The sequence below is a fragment of the Myxocyprinus asiaticus genome, chromosome 2, assembly GCF_019703515.2.
Source record: "Myxocyprinus asiaticus isolate MX2 ecotype Aquarium Trade chromosome 2, UBuf_Myxa_2, whole genome shotgun sequence".
Taxonomy (NCBI): Eukaryota; Metazoa; Chordata; class Actinopteri; order Cypriniformes; family Catostomidae; genus Myxocyprinus; species Myxocyprinus asiaticus.
In genome coordinates, this window is record NC_059345.1 from 4,691,556 (window position 1) to 4,707,289 (window position 15,734).

General features: G+C 37.2%; 1 protein-coding gene across 1 annotated transcript; it reads right to left on the reverse strand.

The window, feature by feature from the left end:
* Positions 1 to 10,260: 10,260 nt before the first annotated feature.
* LOC127454247 (proenkephalin-A-like) lies at positions 10,261 to 15,406 on the reverse strand. The gene is made up of 3 exons (XM_051721315.1): positions 15,301 to 15,406; positions 14,990 to 15,130; positions 10,261 to 11,471 (listed from the first exon to the last, which is right to left on the reverse strand). The coding sequence occupies exons 1-3, from the start codon at positions 15,304 to 15,306 to the stop codon at positions 10,830 to 10,832; spliced, it is 789 nt and encodes a 262-aa protein (XP_051577275.1). The 5' UTR covers positions 15,307 to 15,406; the 3' UTR covers positions 10,261 to 10,829.
* Between the last annotated feature and the right edge of the window lie 328 nt (positions 15,407 to 15,734).

Sequence of the window (15,734 nt, forward strand, 5' to 3'; positions counted from 1 at the left end):
AACTTTAAGATTAATGACTAATGTCTTTGAAGTCCATCCTGGATAAACTGCAGAAGTTCACACTGATACATTGTCCTTTGTTAGTTGGCCGATGAAGGCTTATGTTGGCAATTAATTGATAGTCTATGTTTTCCATTTCAAGAGTATAGTCCATCAATAGACAAAGGTGAGATCAATGAGGTGCATCACAGTTCAACCGGCAGGTCATTTCGGTGAGGTTCGGTGGGGTCCATCTTAAGTCCAAGGTTCAGGTAGTGGCATATGATGTATCCCATGTCTTACAGTTGGAGTTGGCATCAGTTCATCCTCTGAAGTCAAAAAACTGAAGGGATGTCTGGCTAGCACCGGCTGTAGTTTGTCGTCATCTCTCAGCGACATGTAACAGTGGAGTCCGACACCAAGCAGGAATGGAGCTGGATCTTGCCGGCTCTGGTAACCTCAGGATGTGAATCCCGACAGGGAAACAAATAGAATAATATTAGCGTAGATGCCATTCAATTTTATGCAGATTTATAGATCTGGTTCCGGCAGACCTAACTAAAGCAGCCTAATTGTGAGTTGAAGGATAAATTAGGTGTATGGCTGGCTAAATAGATGAGTCTTTAGTCTAGACGTAAACTGAGTGTGTCTGCGTCCCGAACAGTGTTAGGGAGACTATTCCATAGTTTAGGAGCCAAATATGAAAAGGATCTACTTCCTTTCGTGGATTTCGATATTCTTGGAATTATTAACAGGCCAGAATTTTGTGATCGTAATGAACATGATGGAATATAGCGTGGTAGAAGGTCACTTAAGTACTGTGGAGATAGACCATTCAAAGCTTTGTACGTAGTTAACAGAATTTTAAAATGAGTATGAAATTTAACAGGTAGCCAATGTAACGATGATAAAATTGGGCTAATATGATCATATTTCTTGGTTCTAGTCAGCACTCTGGAAGCTGCATTTTGAACCAATTGAAGTTTATTTATTGATCTTGCTGGACATCCTCCCAGTAATGCATTACAATAATCTAGTCTTGAGGTCATGAACACATGAATTAATTTTTCGGCATCAGCAACAGATAGCATGTGTCGTAATATTTCTGAGGTGGAAGAATGCTGTTCTACAAACATTGGTAATTTGATTTTCAAAGGACAGATTGGTATCAAATATAACACCTACTGTAAGTTCTTTGCTGAAGAAGACGCTGCTTGTTTTTAGAGGTCATCATTAGTACCTCTGTTTTGTCAGAACTGAGTAGAAGGACATTTCTGGCCATCCAATCTTTGATTTCATTGATACACTCTGCTAATTTGAACAATTGTGAATTTTCGTTGGGTTTAGAAGAAATATAAAGTTGGGTATCGTCGGCATAACAGTGGAAACTTATTCCACGTTTCCTGATAATATCTCCCAGGGGAAGCATATAAAGGAGAAAAGGCCCTAAAACTGATCCCTGTGGCACTCCATACTTAACTTTTGTTTGAATCGACAACATTTGTAGCATAATGTTGATTACCACAAAAATGTATTTCGACTCGTCCCTCCTTTTCTTTAAAAAAAGCATCCCAGTGACGCATTTACTATGGAAATGAATGGGGGCCAATCCGTAAACATTAAAATACTCACTGTTTCAAAAGTGTAGCCACAAGATGTAAACAATATGCATGTTTAGATGATTTTAGTGTGATAAAATCACTTAATAACCTTATCGGTGTAAATTTATAGCCAATTTTACAACTTCATTGCCATGATGATGTAATGTCAAGAAACCCTAAAACGACTTTAAAAATGACAAATAATTACAATTTAAACAACTTTACAGCTCAAATAATACACAGTTTGTGACAGAAGAATGAATACAAGTGCTTTTATAAAATTATAAGCATCACTTTTCTGCCTTTAAACCCTCCAAAAATTGGCCCCCATTCACTTCCATTGTAACTGTAACACAGATTTTTGCTTTTTTTTTAATTTATTTATTTCTTTTAAGAAAAAGAGGGACAAATCAAAATTAATTTTTTGGTAATCAGCATTATGTCACAAATGCTGTCAACAGAGCTTAACTTGTATTGAACCCGGAATATTCCTTTAATACATTTATGTTTGAGATGAGAACATAGTTATATTGTGTAAAGTCCAAGTGATATTCAACACAGTCATCAAAAAGTGATACAATTGCATTGTTATGAAAGTTCAAATGTATTCAGACTTCTAACAGATGCTGTTCACTCAACATGATTTTTACTGCTTGCTCAATCAACTAATTAAAATGAGCTAACGCAAAACAATTTAGCATTTGGTCTCAACTTACTCGCTTACTCCAATTGTGTTTGGACTATGTGAATAATATTTGTTGCATCAATATATTGCTGATATATTTCCAGTATATGGCAGGGGGTTTCCAGTTCCAAGCACACTTTGCATGGGACTGGATTGAGAGAGTAGCTTACATTTGAAAGTGTTATTTTAATGAATTTCTACGCAAAATGAAACAAGTTGGAGACTTGTGTTTAATGTTCTGTTATGCTGGGATTTAGAGGAGTGTATGTCAGAGACTAAAAACGCTATGTTTCTCATTTCGGTTTGTTCTGAGCAGAAACTTTATTTTCATTCCGGTTCCGCATTCGGCATCCACCTTTCCAATTGGTAACTGGTAAGAATGAAATAAAAGAATGGTTAATAATGTTCTTTTTTAAAAAAAAAACAGTACTCTGTGCTAAGGGTGGTTGATATAGCAGTTGCAGTGTTGCCAGATCTCACAAGAAAAACAAGCTCAAAAAAAGGGACTTGCCTCAACCCAAATAAGCGAAAATTTAACTATTTTTATTTTTCCCATGTGGTGGAATTATCAGCATGGAAATCATAGCAAGCATAGCGTACAGGAGCTTATATATAATAATGTCTTTTCAATAAATGTATTCATAATATCAAATATATCCCCAAAAATATTTTAAATATTTCAAATATACATCTGGCCATCTTAAATCAATTAATAGCCTAGAATAGCCTATAGCCAATCTCTCTCTCCAGCATACACACTGCCGTCTTGGACTACACGTCATCTTATGCAAATTATTTTATTTTAATTATTTGTTTTAATTACAGATCTGCTTCTGAGTCAAAACCTGGCAGAATCAAATCTGTATTAATTCATCATATTTAACAATAATTCAAGACATGGAAACAACTGAGAAATGTATTTTTCACCTTGATATTTTTCTTGCATCTGGATTAATTGTGCATGAATATGTAGGAATTAAATATAGTTGTCTAAAGGGTCTTCAGCATGCCACAGAAGGCTATCCACAATGTGCAATTAGGCAAAGAAATGTGTGATGCAGCGGTTTCCTTCAGAATCAAAGCACATGCTTATCGTGTTCTACTAAAAAGTGTGAAGCCCCATTTTGTGGGCAACAGGAAGTGGTGTAATTCCAAATGTTTACAGTGATAAACTTTTTGGTCAAGTTGGTTTCATGAAAACAAAATTAACCGCTTATTAACTGGTTACCAGCATTTAAAAATAACTCTGGAACAATTGAAAGAGACTTTGTTCCCATTTTCGGTTATACGTTCTGCAAAAAATATAGTTCGTTTTCAGTTTCGCTTTCATTCTTTGAACTGTTTTTAGCCCCTGGTTTCTGTGATGTTGAATTTTTTTGGAGGTTACCATTGTGGAGCTAATGCTTAGGTCGAGGTTGGGTACTTTACTACTGAAATATCAGTGTGTGTTGATTTTTCAAGAAGCAAATATTGAGGTATCATCAGTATACTGACTGATTGGGGATCTGTAAACTCACTAAACTGTTTTGACAGGCAATCTAAAAAATATGCTGCATGTAGTAACATCTAAATTAACTGGTTTTATTCAAGTCAAAAAATGTTATTGACTAAATCAATCTGACAAATTACTTTACACCAGCAAAAGTCATTTTTATGGGTTAGCTCAAGTAGAAATAAATCCTTAAAGTAACAGTAACCACTTTTTTACATTTACATTACATTTATGCATTTGGCAGACACTTTTATCCAAAGCAACTTACAGTGCACTTATTATAGGGACAATCCCCCTGGAGCAACCTGGAGTTAAGTGCCTTGCTCAAGGACATTTGGCTGTGGGGATTGAACCAGCAACCTTCTGATTACCAGTTATGTTCTTTAGCCCACTACGCCACCTTTACTCCATAAAAAGATATATATACAATCACTAAGCACTTTATTAGGAACACTATGGTCCTAATAAAGTGTCCGACATGGTCTTCTGCTGTTGTAGCCCATTCGCCTCAAGGTTCGACATGTTGTGCATTCTGAGATGCTATTCTTCTCACCACAAATGTACAGAGCGTTTGTCTGAGTTACCGTAGCCTTTCTGTCAGCCCAAACCAATCTGGCCATTCTCTGTTGATCTCTTTCATCAGCAAGGTGTTTACGTCCACAGAACTGCCGCTCAGTGGATGTTTTTTGTTTTTGGCACCATTATGAATAAACTCTAGAGAGACTGTTGTGTGTGAAAATCCCAGGAGATCAGCAGTTACAGAAATACTCAAACCAGCCCATCTGGCACCAACAATCATGCCACAGTCAAAATCACTGAGATCACTTTTTTCCCCATTCTGATGATTGATGTGAACATTAACTGAAGCTCCTGACCTGTATCTGCATGATTTTATGCACTGCTCTGCTGCAACATGATTGGCTGATTAGATAATCACATGAATAAGTAGGTGTACAAGTGTCCTTAATAAAGTGCTCAGTGTGTATATAATATGCTAATGTGTTGGTTAATAGCTAACAACAAGCTGCAAGATTCAATAGAGTTATTTTAACAGTTAGGTAAAATAATTCATTTAGGTTTTCACTACATAAAGTATTTGAGTAGAGACTACATTTAAATTTTATATATATAAAAAAATAATAATACAAATCATTGTGTGGAACCAATGTCCACAACTGAATTAAGTAAACACATTTTTTTCCCCAGTGCATAAACATGGTGGTTCATTTTATACCAGTTAATTTGTTTTTAATATTTAATAAAATAGTAAAATATTTATGTTTAGCTTCTATTTAGTTTTTAGTTTTTTTTTGTTTGTTTTTTTATTTGATCTAGTTACATTTACTCATTTTGAATGACTCACTGTCAGGTTTATGTGTTTTGTTCTTGTTTTCATGTCTTTTTTTTAAAAGTTTAGTTCTTGTTCAGGTCATGTGGTTCCATGTCATGTTATTTCCTGTTTCCATTTCAAGTCTTGTGATCATCCTGTTTCCCTCCATGTTCATGTGTCTTGTTTTCATTGTTTTATTGTCTTGTTAACTTGTTACCAGTTCTAGTTTGGCATTGGTTTAAGTTTATTAGTCTTGTTATTTATCTTGTTTATAGTTCTGTCTGTTCATTGGTTGTCTTGTTACCCTTATCCATGTATTTATACCCTCATGTTTGCCATGGTCCTTTGTGAGGTATTGTGTTTGTGTAATGTTGGTTTTATGGTCAAGTCAAGTCGTTTATGTCTGTTTTGTTTCACGTTTGATTTACGGTTTTTGGATTCCACGTTTGTAATAAATTGCCCTTGGGTTCTTCACATCGTCTCATCTTCATCTGCCTGTCATTGCCTTGCCAGCCATCGTTACAGAATACCTCACCTAACCATGAACCCAGCAGTTCAACTCCTACGCCTACATCAGGGGAATCATCCCTTGGTGGAATATTTAGAGGACTTCTGCGCTCTGGCCTGCAGGGTCGACTTTAATGAGATTGCCCTCAAGGACTGTTTCTGTTTTGGGCTGAATGAGCCGGTCTCCTCCCTGATGCCTGACTGTTGGAGTACCTACAGCCTAACTCAGTATATCGACCTTGCCCTACTGATAAGTAGTTCACAGTTCACTGTGGGGGAGGTGGATAACGAGCCAGTGTCCCACATCATGGCCGCCGAGCCAGCGTCCCACGTCATGGCTGCCGAGCCAGTGTTCCACGTCATGGTCGACGAGCCAGTCCCACGTCATGGTCGACGAGCCAGTGTCCTGAGTCTGCTCCATGCCATGTCACATCCACGCCTGAGTCTGCTCCATGCCATGTCACAACCACCTCTCAGCCTGCTCCATGCCATGTCACAGCCACCTCTCAGCCTGCTCCATGCCATGTCACAGCAACGCCTCAGCCTGCTCCATGCCATGTCACAGCAACGCCTCAGCCTACTCCATGCCATGTCACAGCAAAGCCTCAGCCTGCTCCATGCCATGTCACAAGCAAGCCTCTGCTCCATGGTCCTGGCCCGCCTCTGCTCCACGGTCCTGGCCCGCCTCTGCTCCACAGTCCTGGCCCACCTCTGCTCCACGGTCCTGGCCCACCTCTGCTCCACGGTCCAGGCCCGCCTCTGCTCCACGGTCCAAGCCCGCCTCTTCTCCACGGTCCAGGCCCGCCTCTACTCGACGGTCCAGGCCCGCTTCCACTCCATGGTCCTGGCCCGCCTCCGCTGTACGAGCCAGCACTCACGCCTGCCACGGCCAACGAGTCAGCATCCACGCCTACCACGGCTATTTTTAATATCAGTTATGTACATTGGGGTGTTCTGTTTTATATCTAATGTAGTTTAATTAATGTTTACTGCATTATTTAAATTTCACATGTGTTACCCTGATGGTGTTTAGTGTTTGTGTGTCTCTACATGTTTATTACATTATTTAAATTTCACATGTGTTACCCTGATGGTGTTTAGTGTTTGTGTGTCTCTACATGTTTATTAATTATTGCTCCTGGAAGAGCCACTATTGGTGAACGTCATGTCATCATATGCTCTTCCGTAATTTCTACGGTGATTAACAATACATTATAAAGTAAAAAGCAGATTATTACAGTTTCAGAAGGTTAATATCAAATTTAAGAGGTTTTTTGTTTTTTTTTTACTGTAAATTTAAAAGATTTTTTATCTTTGTTTTGTTTACAGTGCTAGCATGGTCATGTAATTTACAACAGTTTTAAACTGTAAAATGTACAGGTTGTTCTGTAAAGTTGTTTACATTTTTGCTGTATTTTTTACATAATTATTCTGGCAACCACAGCTGCCAGTTTTTTTTTTTTTTTTGTGTGTGTGTGTAAAAACAGGATTTTTTTTTTTACAGTGTAGTTGTATAATATATTTAATTTAAAATATTGTTTGTAAATTGTTTGCCATAATTTTATTGATTAGATATATTGTAATATTTGTGTACTCTATAGTATAAACCTACTGATGCAATAACCGCATTCTTTCTATCATACTATTGCATTAACCTCTTATATAATATACCGGTATGCACAAAAAAAAAAATTCTCAATCAGTTTGTTTACTACTGTCTCTCACCATCCTCACTACTTGTACTTCTCTGTTGCAATTTGCAACTTTGCATTACAGCACTTCTCGTATAACTGCCTCATTAGGATGAATTGCTTCTGTTGTATTCCTCATTTGTAAGTCGCTTTGGATAAACACGTCTGCTAAATGAATAAATGTAAATGTATAGGGTATGCATACATCTAGTTGGGAATCACTGCACTAAACCAGTATGGGACTAAGGGTTATAGTTTGGTTTTCAATACCCATATTCAGAGCCTTTGAGGTTGAGTTTTGAAAGGCTAAAGTGGAGAACAAAGTACTTTTTGTTGTAGGCTTAGACGTTTTTTAAATCCGTTGACTTTTGTAGCTCTTACATGACGAATTAATGAGAACATAAAGTTCACAATAAGAACCTGGGATTCTGTAGGGCAAAAACATTAATACAGTTAATTAATTTAGCCAATTTGAGTGAACTGCTGTAAATACTCACCTGCCTGTTTTTGAGATACCCAAATGGACATTAGACATTTGTAATGCTTGTAAAAAAAAAAAACCACCTTTATTTGTTTTGTTTTTTAATCCAAGGCCCAACAGACCCCTTAACTAGCATTTATAGTATTATGATGATGCTGTTGATTAAAGGTGAGAGACTTTTAGCTTAGATATAACGTGTAGCCTCTGACATCACTGTATAAAACTCGTTCAATTGAGACATTGATAACATGGTGTAGTTTATTGCTTCCCCTCATTTTATAGAGGTACTCTTAGCCTGCATATTAAAGAGTGACATACTATCTGAGATAAAGGCCTTGCCAGATGAATTTCCATGCCTATATCATTTTGATCACTGTTTCATTATCTCAAAACCTATTGAAAGTTTGCTGCCTCTTGCTGTGATTTTAGGAGATTCATGATAGCCGTGTCATTAGCAGAAGTGCTTTGCACTCCAAAATGAAGACTTAAATTAAATTAGCAGTTCAGGAGAGGTAAAGCAACTTCTTTTTACTCACTAACAAAAGACTGCTAAAGCACGAAGCACTTAAGAGAAGAGAAGGATGATGTCTTAGGAACAGAGGGTTTGTATTTTTATTCAAGACACACATTCTGGTGCAGTTTCGAGCAGTTTATTCAAGCTGTACAGCAAATGACAAGATTCAGGCTCCTGCCAACAACAAAAAAAAAAATAGACATCTGTGTAAAAGACAATTGTTTTTTCAGGAGATATATACCAGATAATGGGCGAGTAAACATCTGTCTTTCCAGTTTTTATTTGTAAAAATGTACGGTTGTTATGCACAAATTAAAAGTAATCCATGCAATGGGATGAGGATCGGAGAGATCAAGAAATGTAGGAATCAGGAACTGATTGATATTGGTAATGCAAATGTGTTTATTAAAATCTGCTACATGTGAATACAGATGCCAATCTAAAGACAACAGCTCTGTCCAAAACCTAGTGAGCTGCCTCACTGCCTACATAGGCAGCAGCCTTCTAAGTCCACATCCACACTGAAGAGTAGAAAACGCATTTATTTTGCTATGTTTATATGCCTCTCGTCCACACTGGAATGGCATTTTCCTCCACTGAAAATGGATACCTTGTGGAGAGAAAATGCTCTCCACAAGGGCGTAGATTTGGCTTGAACATTGGGGGGTTTGCAGCGTGAAGCATTTACATGTTTCCATAATATTGGGGAGGGGGGGGTTGTACTTTCTTGTTTTGATTATTGGGGGGGGGGCACTTGGATCACTTGGATCTCCATAACCGCATACTTTGTAATAGGGCCGATGTTAGGAAACTGAAAACAGAGGGTTTAAACAAAGTCTTTTTAGCGAGTCAGTCCACTGTCGGCCGTTTGGGACGCTCTCGGGAGGCTATTTCCAGTCATGACAGTGCAGCTCCTATCTACTTAAATGGAGAAAGTCAGAAATCTCCAAAACAGTTGGTCAATATTACAATCAAAGAACCTATTTCAAATCAGTAGTAAAATCTGACAACATTAGCATCATAAATTGTGCTTCTTTACCTCAGATTATGCAAAAAAAAAATGCAATTTTCCCGATTTGTATAGCTAATGTGCATGCGCATTCTCGAGTTCATCGACAAGCGATGTCTGTATCTAAAAGGTGATTGTCTCTTTTACCTGTAAGGCAGGACATCTACATCCGTTGACCGCTATTGGGCATTCCAATTTCTCCCATTCATTTGAATAGAATGAAATTCATTCTAGAATTTCCACAAGCTGTCAAACAGAGCCGTTGGATTAGCCACAGCCCCGCTTTACAAAACCCCGCACTCCAAAGATACCAAATGAGCTTTATTGAGACCGACACGAGCAGAAACGGTTGTCAAAAACAACAGCAGCAAAATAGCGCCCTCAACTGACAACTGTTATGAACAACATGACATAAAAATGGCATTAAGCCTCAATAATTTGCTTGCAACTACAATACTACGAGAACGTGCCGATGATTTAACAGGCAGAAAGCGTCAGAGATCGCAGCCTGTGGACACATTTTTGTTTGCTGTTTACAGAGTCTACAGCTGTCACAGAGACAGGTGAGATATTTCATGACACTTATTTCATTAAAGATGCTGTAAGTGATTTTTTCATGGAAAGGTATGCAAAAAAATGTCCTGCTCCCTGAAAGATATCAATGAAATAAGTGTCATGAGATATTTCACCAGTCTCTGTAACTGCTCTAGACTTTGTAAACAGCAAACAAATATGTGTCCGCAAGCCGCAGACTCTGACGCTTTCAACCTGTCAGTCATTTTGCTCGTTCTCATAGTATTGTAGTTGCAGCGAATTATTGAGGCTTAATGCCATTTTTATGCAATGATGCTCATAACAGTTGTCAGATGAGGTCGCTATTTTGCTGCTGTTCTTTTTAACAACCGTTTCTGCTCATGTCGGTCTCAATAAAGCTAATTTGGTATCTTTGGAGTGCGGGGTTTTAGAAAGAGGGGCATGGCTAATTCAACGGCTCAGTCTCGTGGAAGTAGAATGGCTAAAATCGCTTACAGCACCTTTAAACTCTAAGGCAGCATCGTAACTGAAATGGAACCTTATCAGAGACTGATTTGAAATGCTGCACTTAGGAATTTTGCACGTCATACAAGTAGTGTTCCTGTGATACAATTGATTTAAATATTTATATATATATATAATACAAACAAATATTGGGATAGGATAAATGCAAGCTGCCTTAGAACTTGGATGGCCAAAAGGTAACTTAGAAGGCAGCATAATTACACTACCTACACTGTACTCCCTTTGTGCTGTGAGCGACGCAATGACACCTTAAAATACTTCTTACGGAGCCAGCTTGCTATGTTTTGTAACAGAACGAATGGTCTTTGAGGAAGTCTTGTTCACACTAAATCACATTACCACTATAAAGACATAATGAACACTTTTTAAATACATTATGAGCGCATTATAAGCAATGTTGTTTTCTGTCTCTGTTGTCTCACAGGTGTTGTCTATGGGGCTAGAGAGGAAGTGGACAAGTACACATCAGAAAAGGACCAGCTCAATATCCCATGAATCCACCATATCTTTTTTCTATCTCTAACGAATCTTCATCGTCATCTTCCTCAGGTGAGCGTTTCAGGAAGCCTCCGTAGCGTTTGTTCTCTTGCCACCACTCTGGTCGGCCTACCCTCCTCATGAAACCGCCGTAACGTTTCTGTAGTGGCCTAACCTCGCTCTCGGAGTCATACAGCCCTGCCCTTTTCATAAAGCCCCCGTAACGTTTGGCCACACCCTTTACACCCTCTGCTCCTCCCTTTGAATCAAGAACGTCTCTCAAAGCCGCATCCTCCCCTTCGCCATCAGCCTCAACTTGATTGGCCAGCATTTCAACGTCATGATTGGTCAGGATTGCTCTGCCCTGGTCAATATGTTCTGGCTCCAGCCCGTAGAGTTCTGCTGTCCTCTTCATGAAACCTCCATAACGTTTCATAAAACCTCCATAACGCTTCATAAAACCCCCATAACGCTTCATGAAGCCACCATATTTTTTGTCTACTTGGTGCTGTTGGGTGTCCAAGTGGTTGGTTTCTGTGGTCGCTTGATTGCCATCAGGTACGTTGTCAGCATTCTGCATGAAGCGTTTGCACAAACTCCAAGAGCTGCCTACGTTCAGATGTTCCTCACACTGCAAAACGCATTCCTGTGAAAAATGCATATGTGTAGTCAATGAGATGCACACAACACAAACTAATTGCCATCCCACCAATTAATGTCTGCCTCAGAGAAAGCCTAGTCTCTGACATCAAAGAGGATATGAAACAGTCATTCAATCTTCTGGTGTGTTCTCTCTCTCTCCCGTAGTCTTATAAAGTGAGCAGTATGTAAATGAGCGAGTGTGTTTTGAGTGATAGGGGGATCAGGAGGCATAAAAGAGTGTGTGCTGAGCTTGTGGGCAACCATGGAAAAACTAATACACAGTGACACTTTGAATTTTAAGAAAATATACCAATGAACCACATTCTCTAAAAAAAATTCAGTATAATCTAGAAATCCCTGGCACATTTGTTAGCTTGCACATACACACACCCACTGTCTTGTGACCTGTATTACAGTTCCAGTTACTTTGAGCTTTTTCAATGATAGTGTTTATTTACAAGGTGAAAATTGAATTGAATTGCTGAATTGCTATAAAAAAAAAAAATATGTACAAGATGTTGATTTTCCTAATTAAAATAATTTAATTATTCACAAGCTTTTTAATGATTTGAGGTTATGAATTGTTCAATATTGGCGTATTATATGTGTCCGAGAGCATTGTTTTGATTCAAATGGTATTTTGTGTGTAATATGATACAAATATGATACACAACGTTTGACGGCTCCTGTTTCACTCTCAGTTCAAGCCGACGAATCAAACAACCTATGGTATGTAAGTTCCACATGTTTATGGCACCATCTAGTGGTTATTTGTGAAAAAAGTGGTTTCAATGTTTATATCGACCTATTTAAAATGGCGACAGACTTGCACGAAAAGTGACTCTTATGCTGGGTTAAATGACAGCTTATTTTAATAAAGTAAAATTGACAGTTACTGATATTTTAAAATGAGTATTTGCTGAATATAAGCAACTTGTGCTTGGTTCAAATTTTGAATATTATTTTATTGAAAATCCCCCTTTGAAATCCACATATCAAATATGATACAACAGGCTTTTGAGGAATATCTCTCAATCATCATTACTTTACATTCATGCCCACCACAAAATAATCACAGCGCTTTGACAATTCTGACATATACATTTTATAAGATATATTAAATGTGTTAATTAATATTTCTGTGTATTTTCATATATGCAGCCTGCTCTGTCATTATAAAGATCTCATTATTTTACATTACAAGCTATTATGTCATCTTACCATAAGTTCCTGAAACCCAACGAAGTTTTACAATTTCCTCTTCTTTAAATGTCAATATAGTGTTTGGTTCATAAAATACATATGATAAAAAATGTTTATTGAAAAAAGAATATTTTATACATATTGTATTTGAGGTGCTGATTTGAACTGTGATATATTTCAATCCATATTTATAGACCAAAGAGAGGAAGTTGTCCAGGTCAAACTCTCAAACATTTGGTCTCTCTGAAAAGCCCAGGGAGTCCTCTGATAATACCCCAAGATTTACCACTGTAGGAAAACTTAAAAATAACAAATGTCCTACACAAGAATGAATTGCTGGGGCTGAGGAGGATAATGACATTTAAAGCCTAATGTATCAAAAATGATACATAAATAAAAAAAATGTTTTTAAAAACGTTAAAAAAATACGGTTTATTTTTTATAGTTTGTCTAATGGTACTAAAAACATTATAATTTTCTGACAATTCTTTCATATGTCAGGCTTTACAGGGTTAAAGTGGTCACTTGGTAGTTGCAATCCAAATTAAGCAGATGCCAACATAGACAGGTTGCATGACATGCCCTCATTTTCCTAAACCATAAAAAAAAAAAAAAAAAAAAAAATACATCTATAAAATACCATTTAAAGGAATATTCCGGGTTCAAGTTGAGCTCAGTCTACAGCATTTGTGGCATAATATTGATTACCACAAAAATTCATTTCGACTCTGGGTTCCAGTGAGGCACTTGCAATGGAAGTCAATGGGGCCAATCTGTAAACGTTAAAATACTCACTGTTTCAAAGGTATAGCCATAAGATGTAAACAATATGCATGTTAACATGATTTTAGTGTAATTAAAACATTATTCCACAAATGCTGTCGATTGAGCTGAACTTGTATTGAACCCAGAATATTCCTTTAAAAGTTTGGAATCACCATGAAATGATTATGTTTAAAAGAAAATAATAATTTTATTCAACAAGAATGCTTTAAATTGTATATAAACATAGTACATTTATTTATAATGTTACCAAATAAGCTGTTAGGCTGGTAAATCATAATTTTGCTATAGTTTATGCATTTACACAATTGTCAACTTCTGTTATTCAGCCAATGAATGTTCCTGTAGCTCAACTGGTAGAGCATGGCAATAGCAGTGCCAAGAGGTTTAGATTCATGTGGGACACACATACTTTTGAAATGTATATCTTTAAGTCTAAAAGCACCCTAAGTCATTTTGGGAAAAAAAGAAAGAGAAGAAAACAAAGTCTGCCTAATGCATTAATATAAATGTCATGTTAATAATATTGCTTATTGTTGGGCTTATGCATGTATGTATGATTTGTATGATTAACAATTTTATTATTCCAATGTTAAAATCTGTGTCCTGAAACAACAGGCTACTAGTCGAGACCCACTAATTGTAAGCTGGTGCAACCTAGTGGTAAAAACTAAAATGATCATCTCTCTCTCTCTCTCTCTCTCTCTCTCTCTCTCTCTCACACACACACACACACACACACACAATCCGGTGCTGCTTGTCACGACTTTAGGGTTGCTGTAATCAATACATGATCATCTCTACATTAATTCCAAATGGTAAACAGACACATAATATGCATTGTTTTAAATAATATGACTTTTAAAGCATTTTCTAACATGAATATTGTATGATGCAATCAAAAACAAATTCAATCTTTTAATTGTAGCAATATTAGTAAGAATCTTTATATATATATATATATATATAAACCTAATTGCAGTTTTTATAAATTGTTTAGATTACAGTTTATTTTTATTATTTGCTGAAAGCCACTACAATAATCATAGACCTGTAGCTACCTTAAAAGCAACGATTGAGCTTATTAGAAAGAAAATTACTGTCTATCTGACTTTCCCCCGAGGGTCTGAATTAATCACGAGATATCCGTTAAATTATTGTCCAGCTCCGTACGAAAAAGTCATATTTTTTCAAACGAATCCTTCTTTAATAATGCATGTAAAAATGTATTTGGTGTCATATTACTGATAGTCACAACATAGTGTGGAGGGTTGCCAATGCGAGTGTTAGAGATGTGAATGATTCATTAGATTAAATAAACAAACGCAACAGTACGAAAGTTGATTAGTAAAGATTTGTATGCAAATGTTTGAATATAATGAATAGTAAACGGGCGTTTTAGATGTGCAGTGCGTTTTAATTTGCTTGGTCCATTTATGGCATTTTAAAATTGTACACTTTCGGAGGATCTTCACATCACATTTTTATTACGCTTTCTTCTTCCAAATAAAGTATACAGAAAAACTCTGGACTTACGATGGAGTTTATATCGATCTGTTGAAGAGGCAGTTGCTCCGAGCAATGCACGCAGTCGGTGCCACAATCCGCGCTCACCATCAGCATCAGATACGCGCTCAGCAGCAGCATCCACCTGGAGCTTATGGGAACTGTCATGGGCTAAAAAAAAAAAAAAAAATGTTTTCATTTTAATTAAAGCCTTAAATGTGTTCCCTAAAATTATTCCAGTTAGTGCCGTGATAATTTGGCTTATTAGACAATAATTCAGAATATAAGTGACAAATACAAAGAAACCAAAGAATGTTTTGTATGTAAGCCGCTTTACTGACCTTCATCACTGCACTCCGCTCAGAGTCTGTGTCAGTGCGTTTGAAGTCTCGTCAAAACTGGAGGCACGAGTCTGCGGAACTCCCTAGAGAGGGTTTTGAGTGATTGGGTGCAAGAGGAGAGAGAGAAAGAGAGAGAGAGAGAGAAAGAGACAGAGAGAGAGAGAGAGAGAGAGAGAGAGAGAGAGAGAGAGAGAGGAGAGGGACAAAAACCTTTCATTCCAAATTGGCACCAAGGATTATTTTGCCAGCATGTTACAACAGGCATAGGGGTTTTGGATGCACAAACAACAATGTCCATATTGGCTTTCCTGTCCAATTTGGCTGATAATAAAACAATTATTAAGATCGACCATTTATAGAAATTGCAAATTGGTAAAAGTTCTCTGACATCTGTTAAAAGTGCTCTAATAAACTACACTTGACAAGCCAGAACT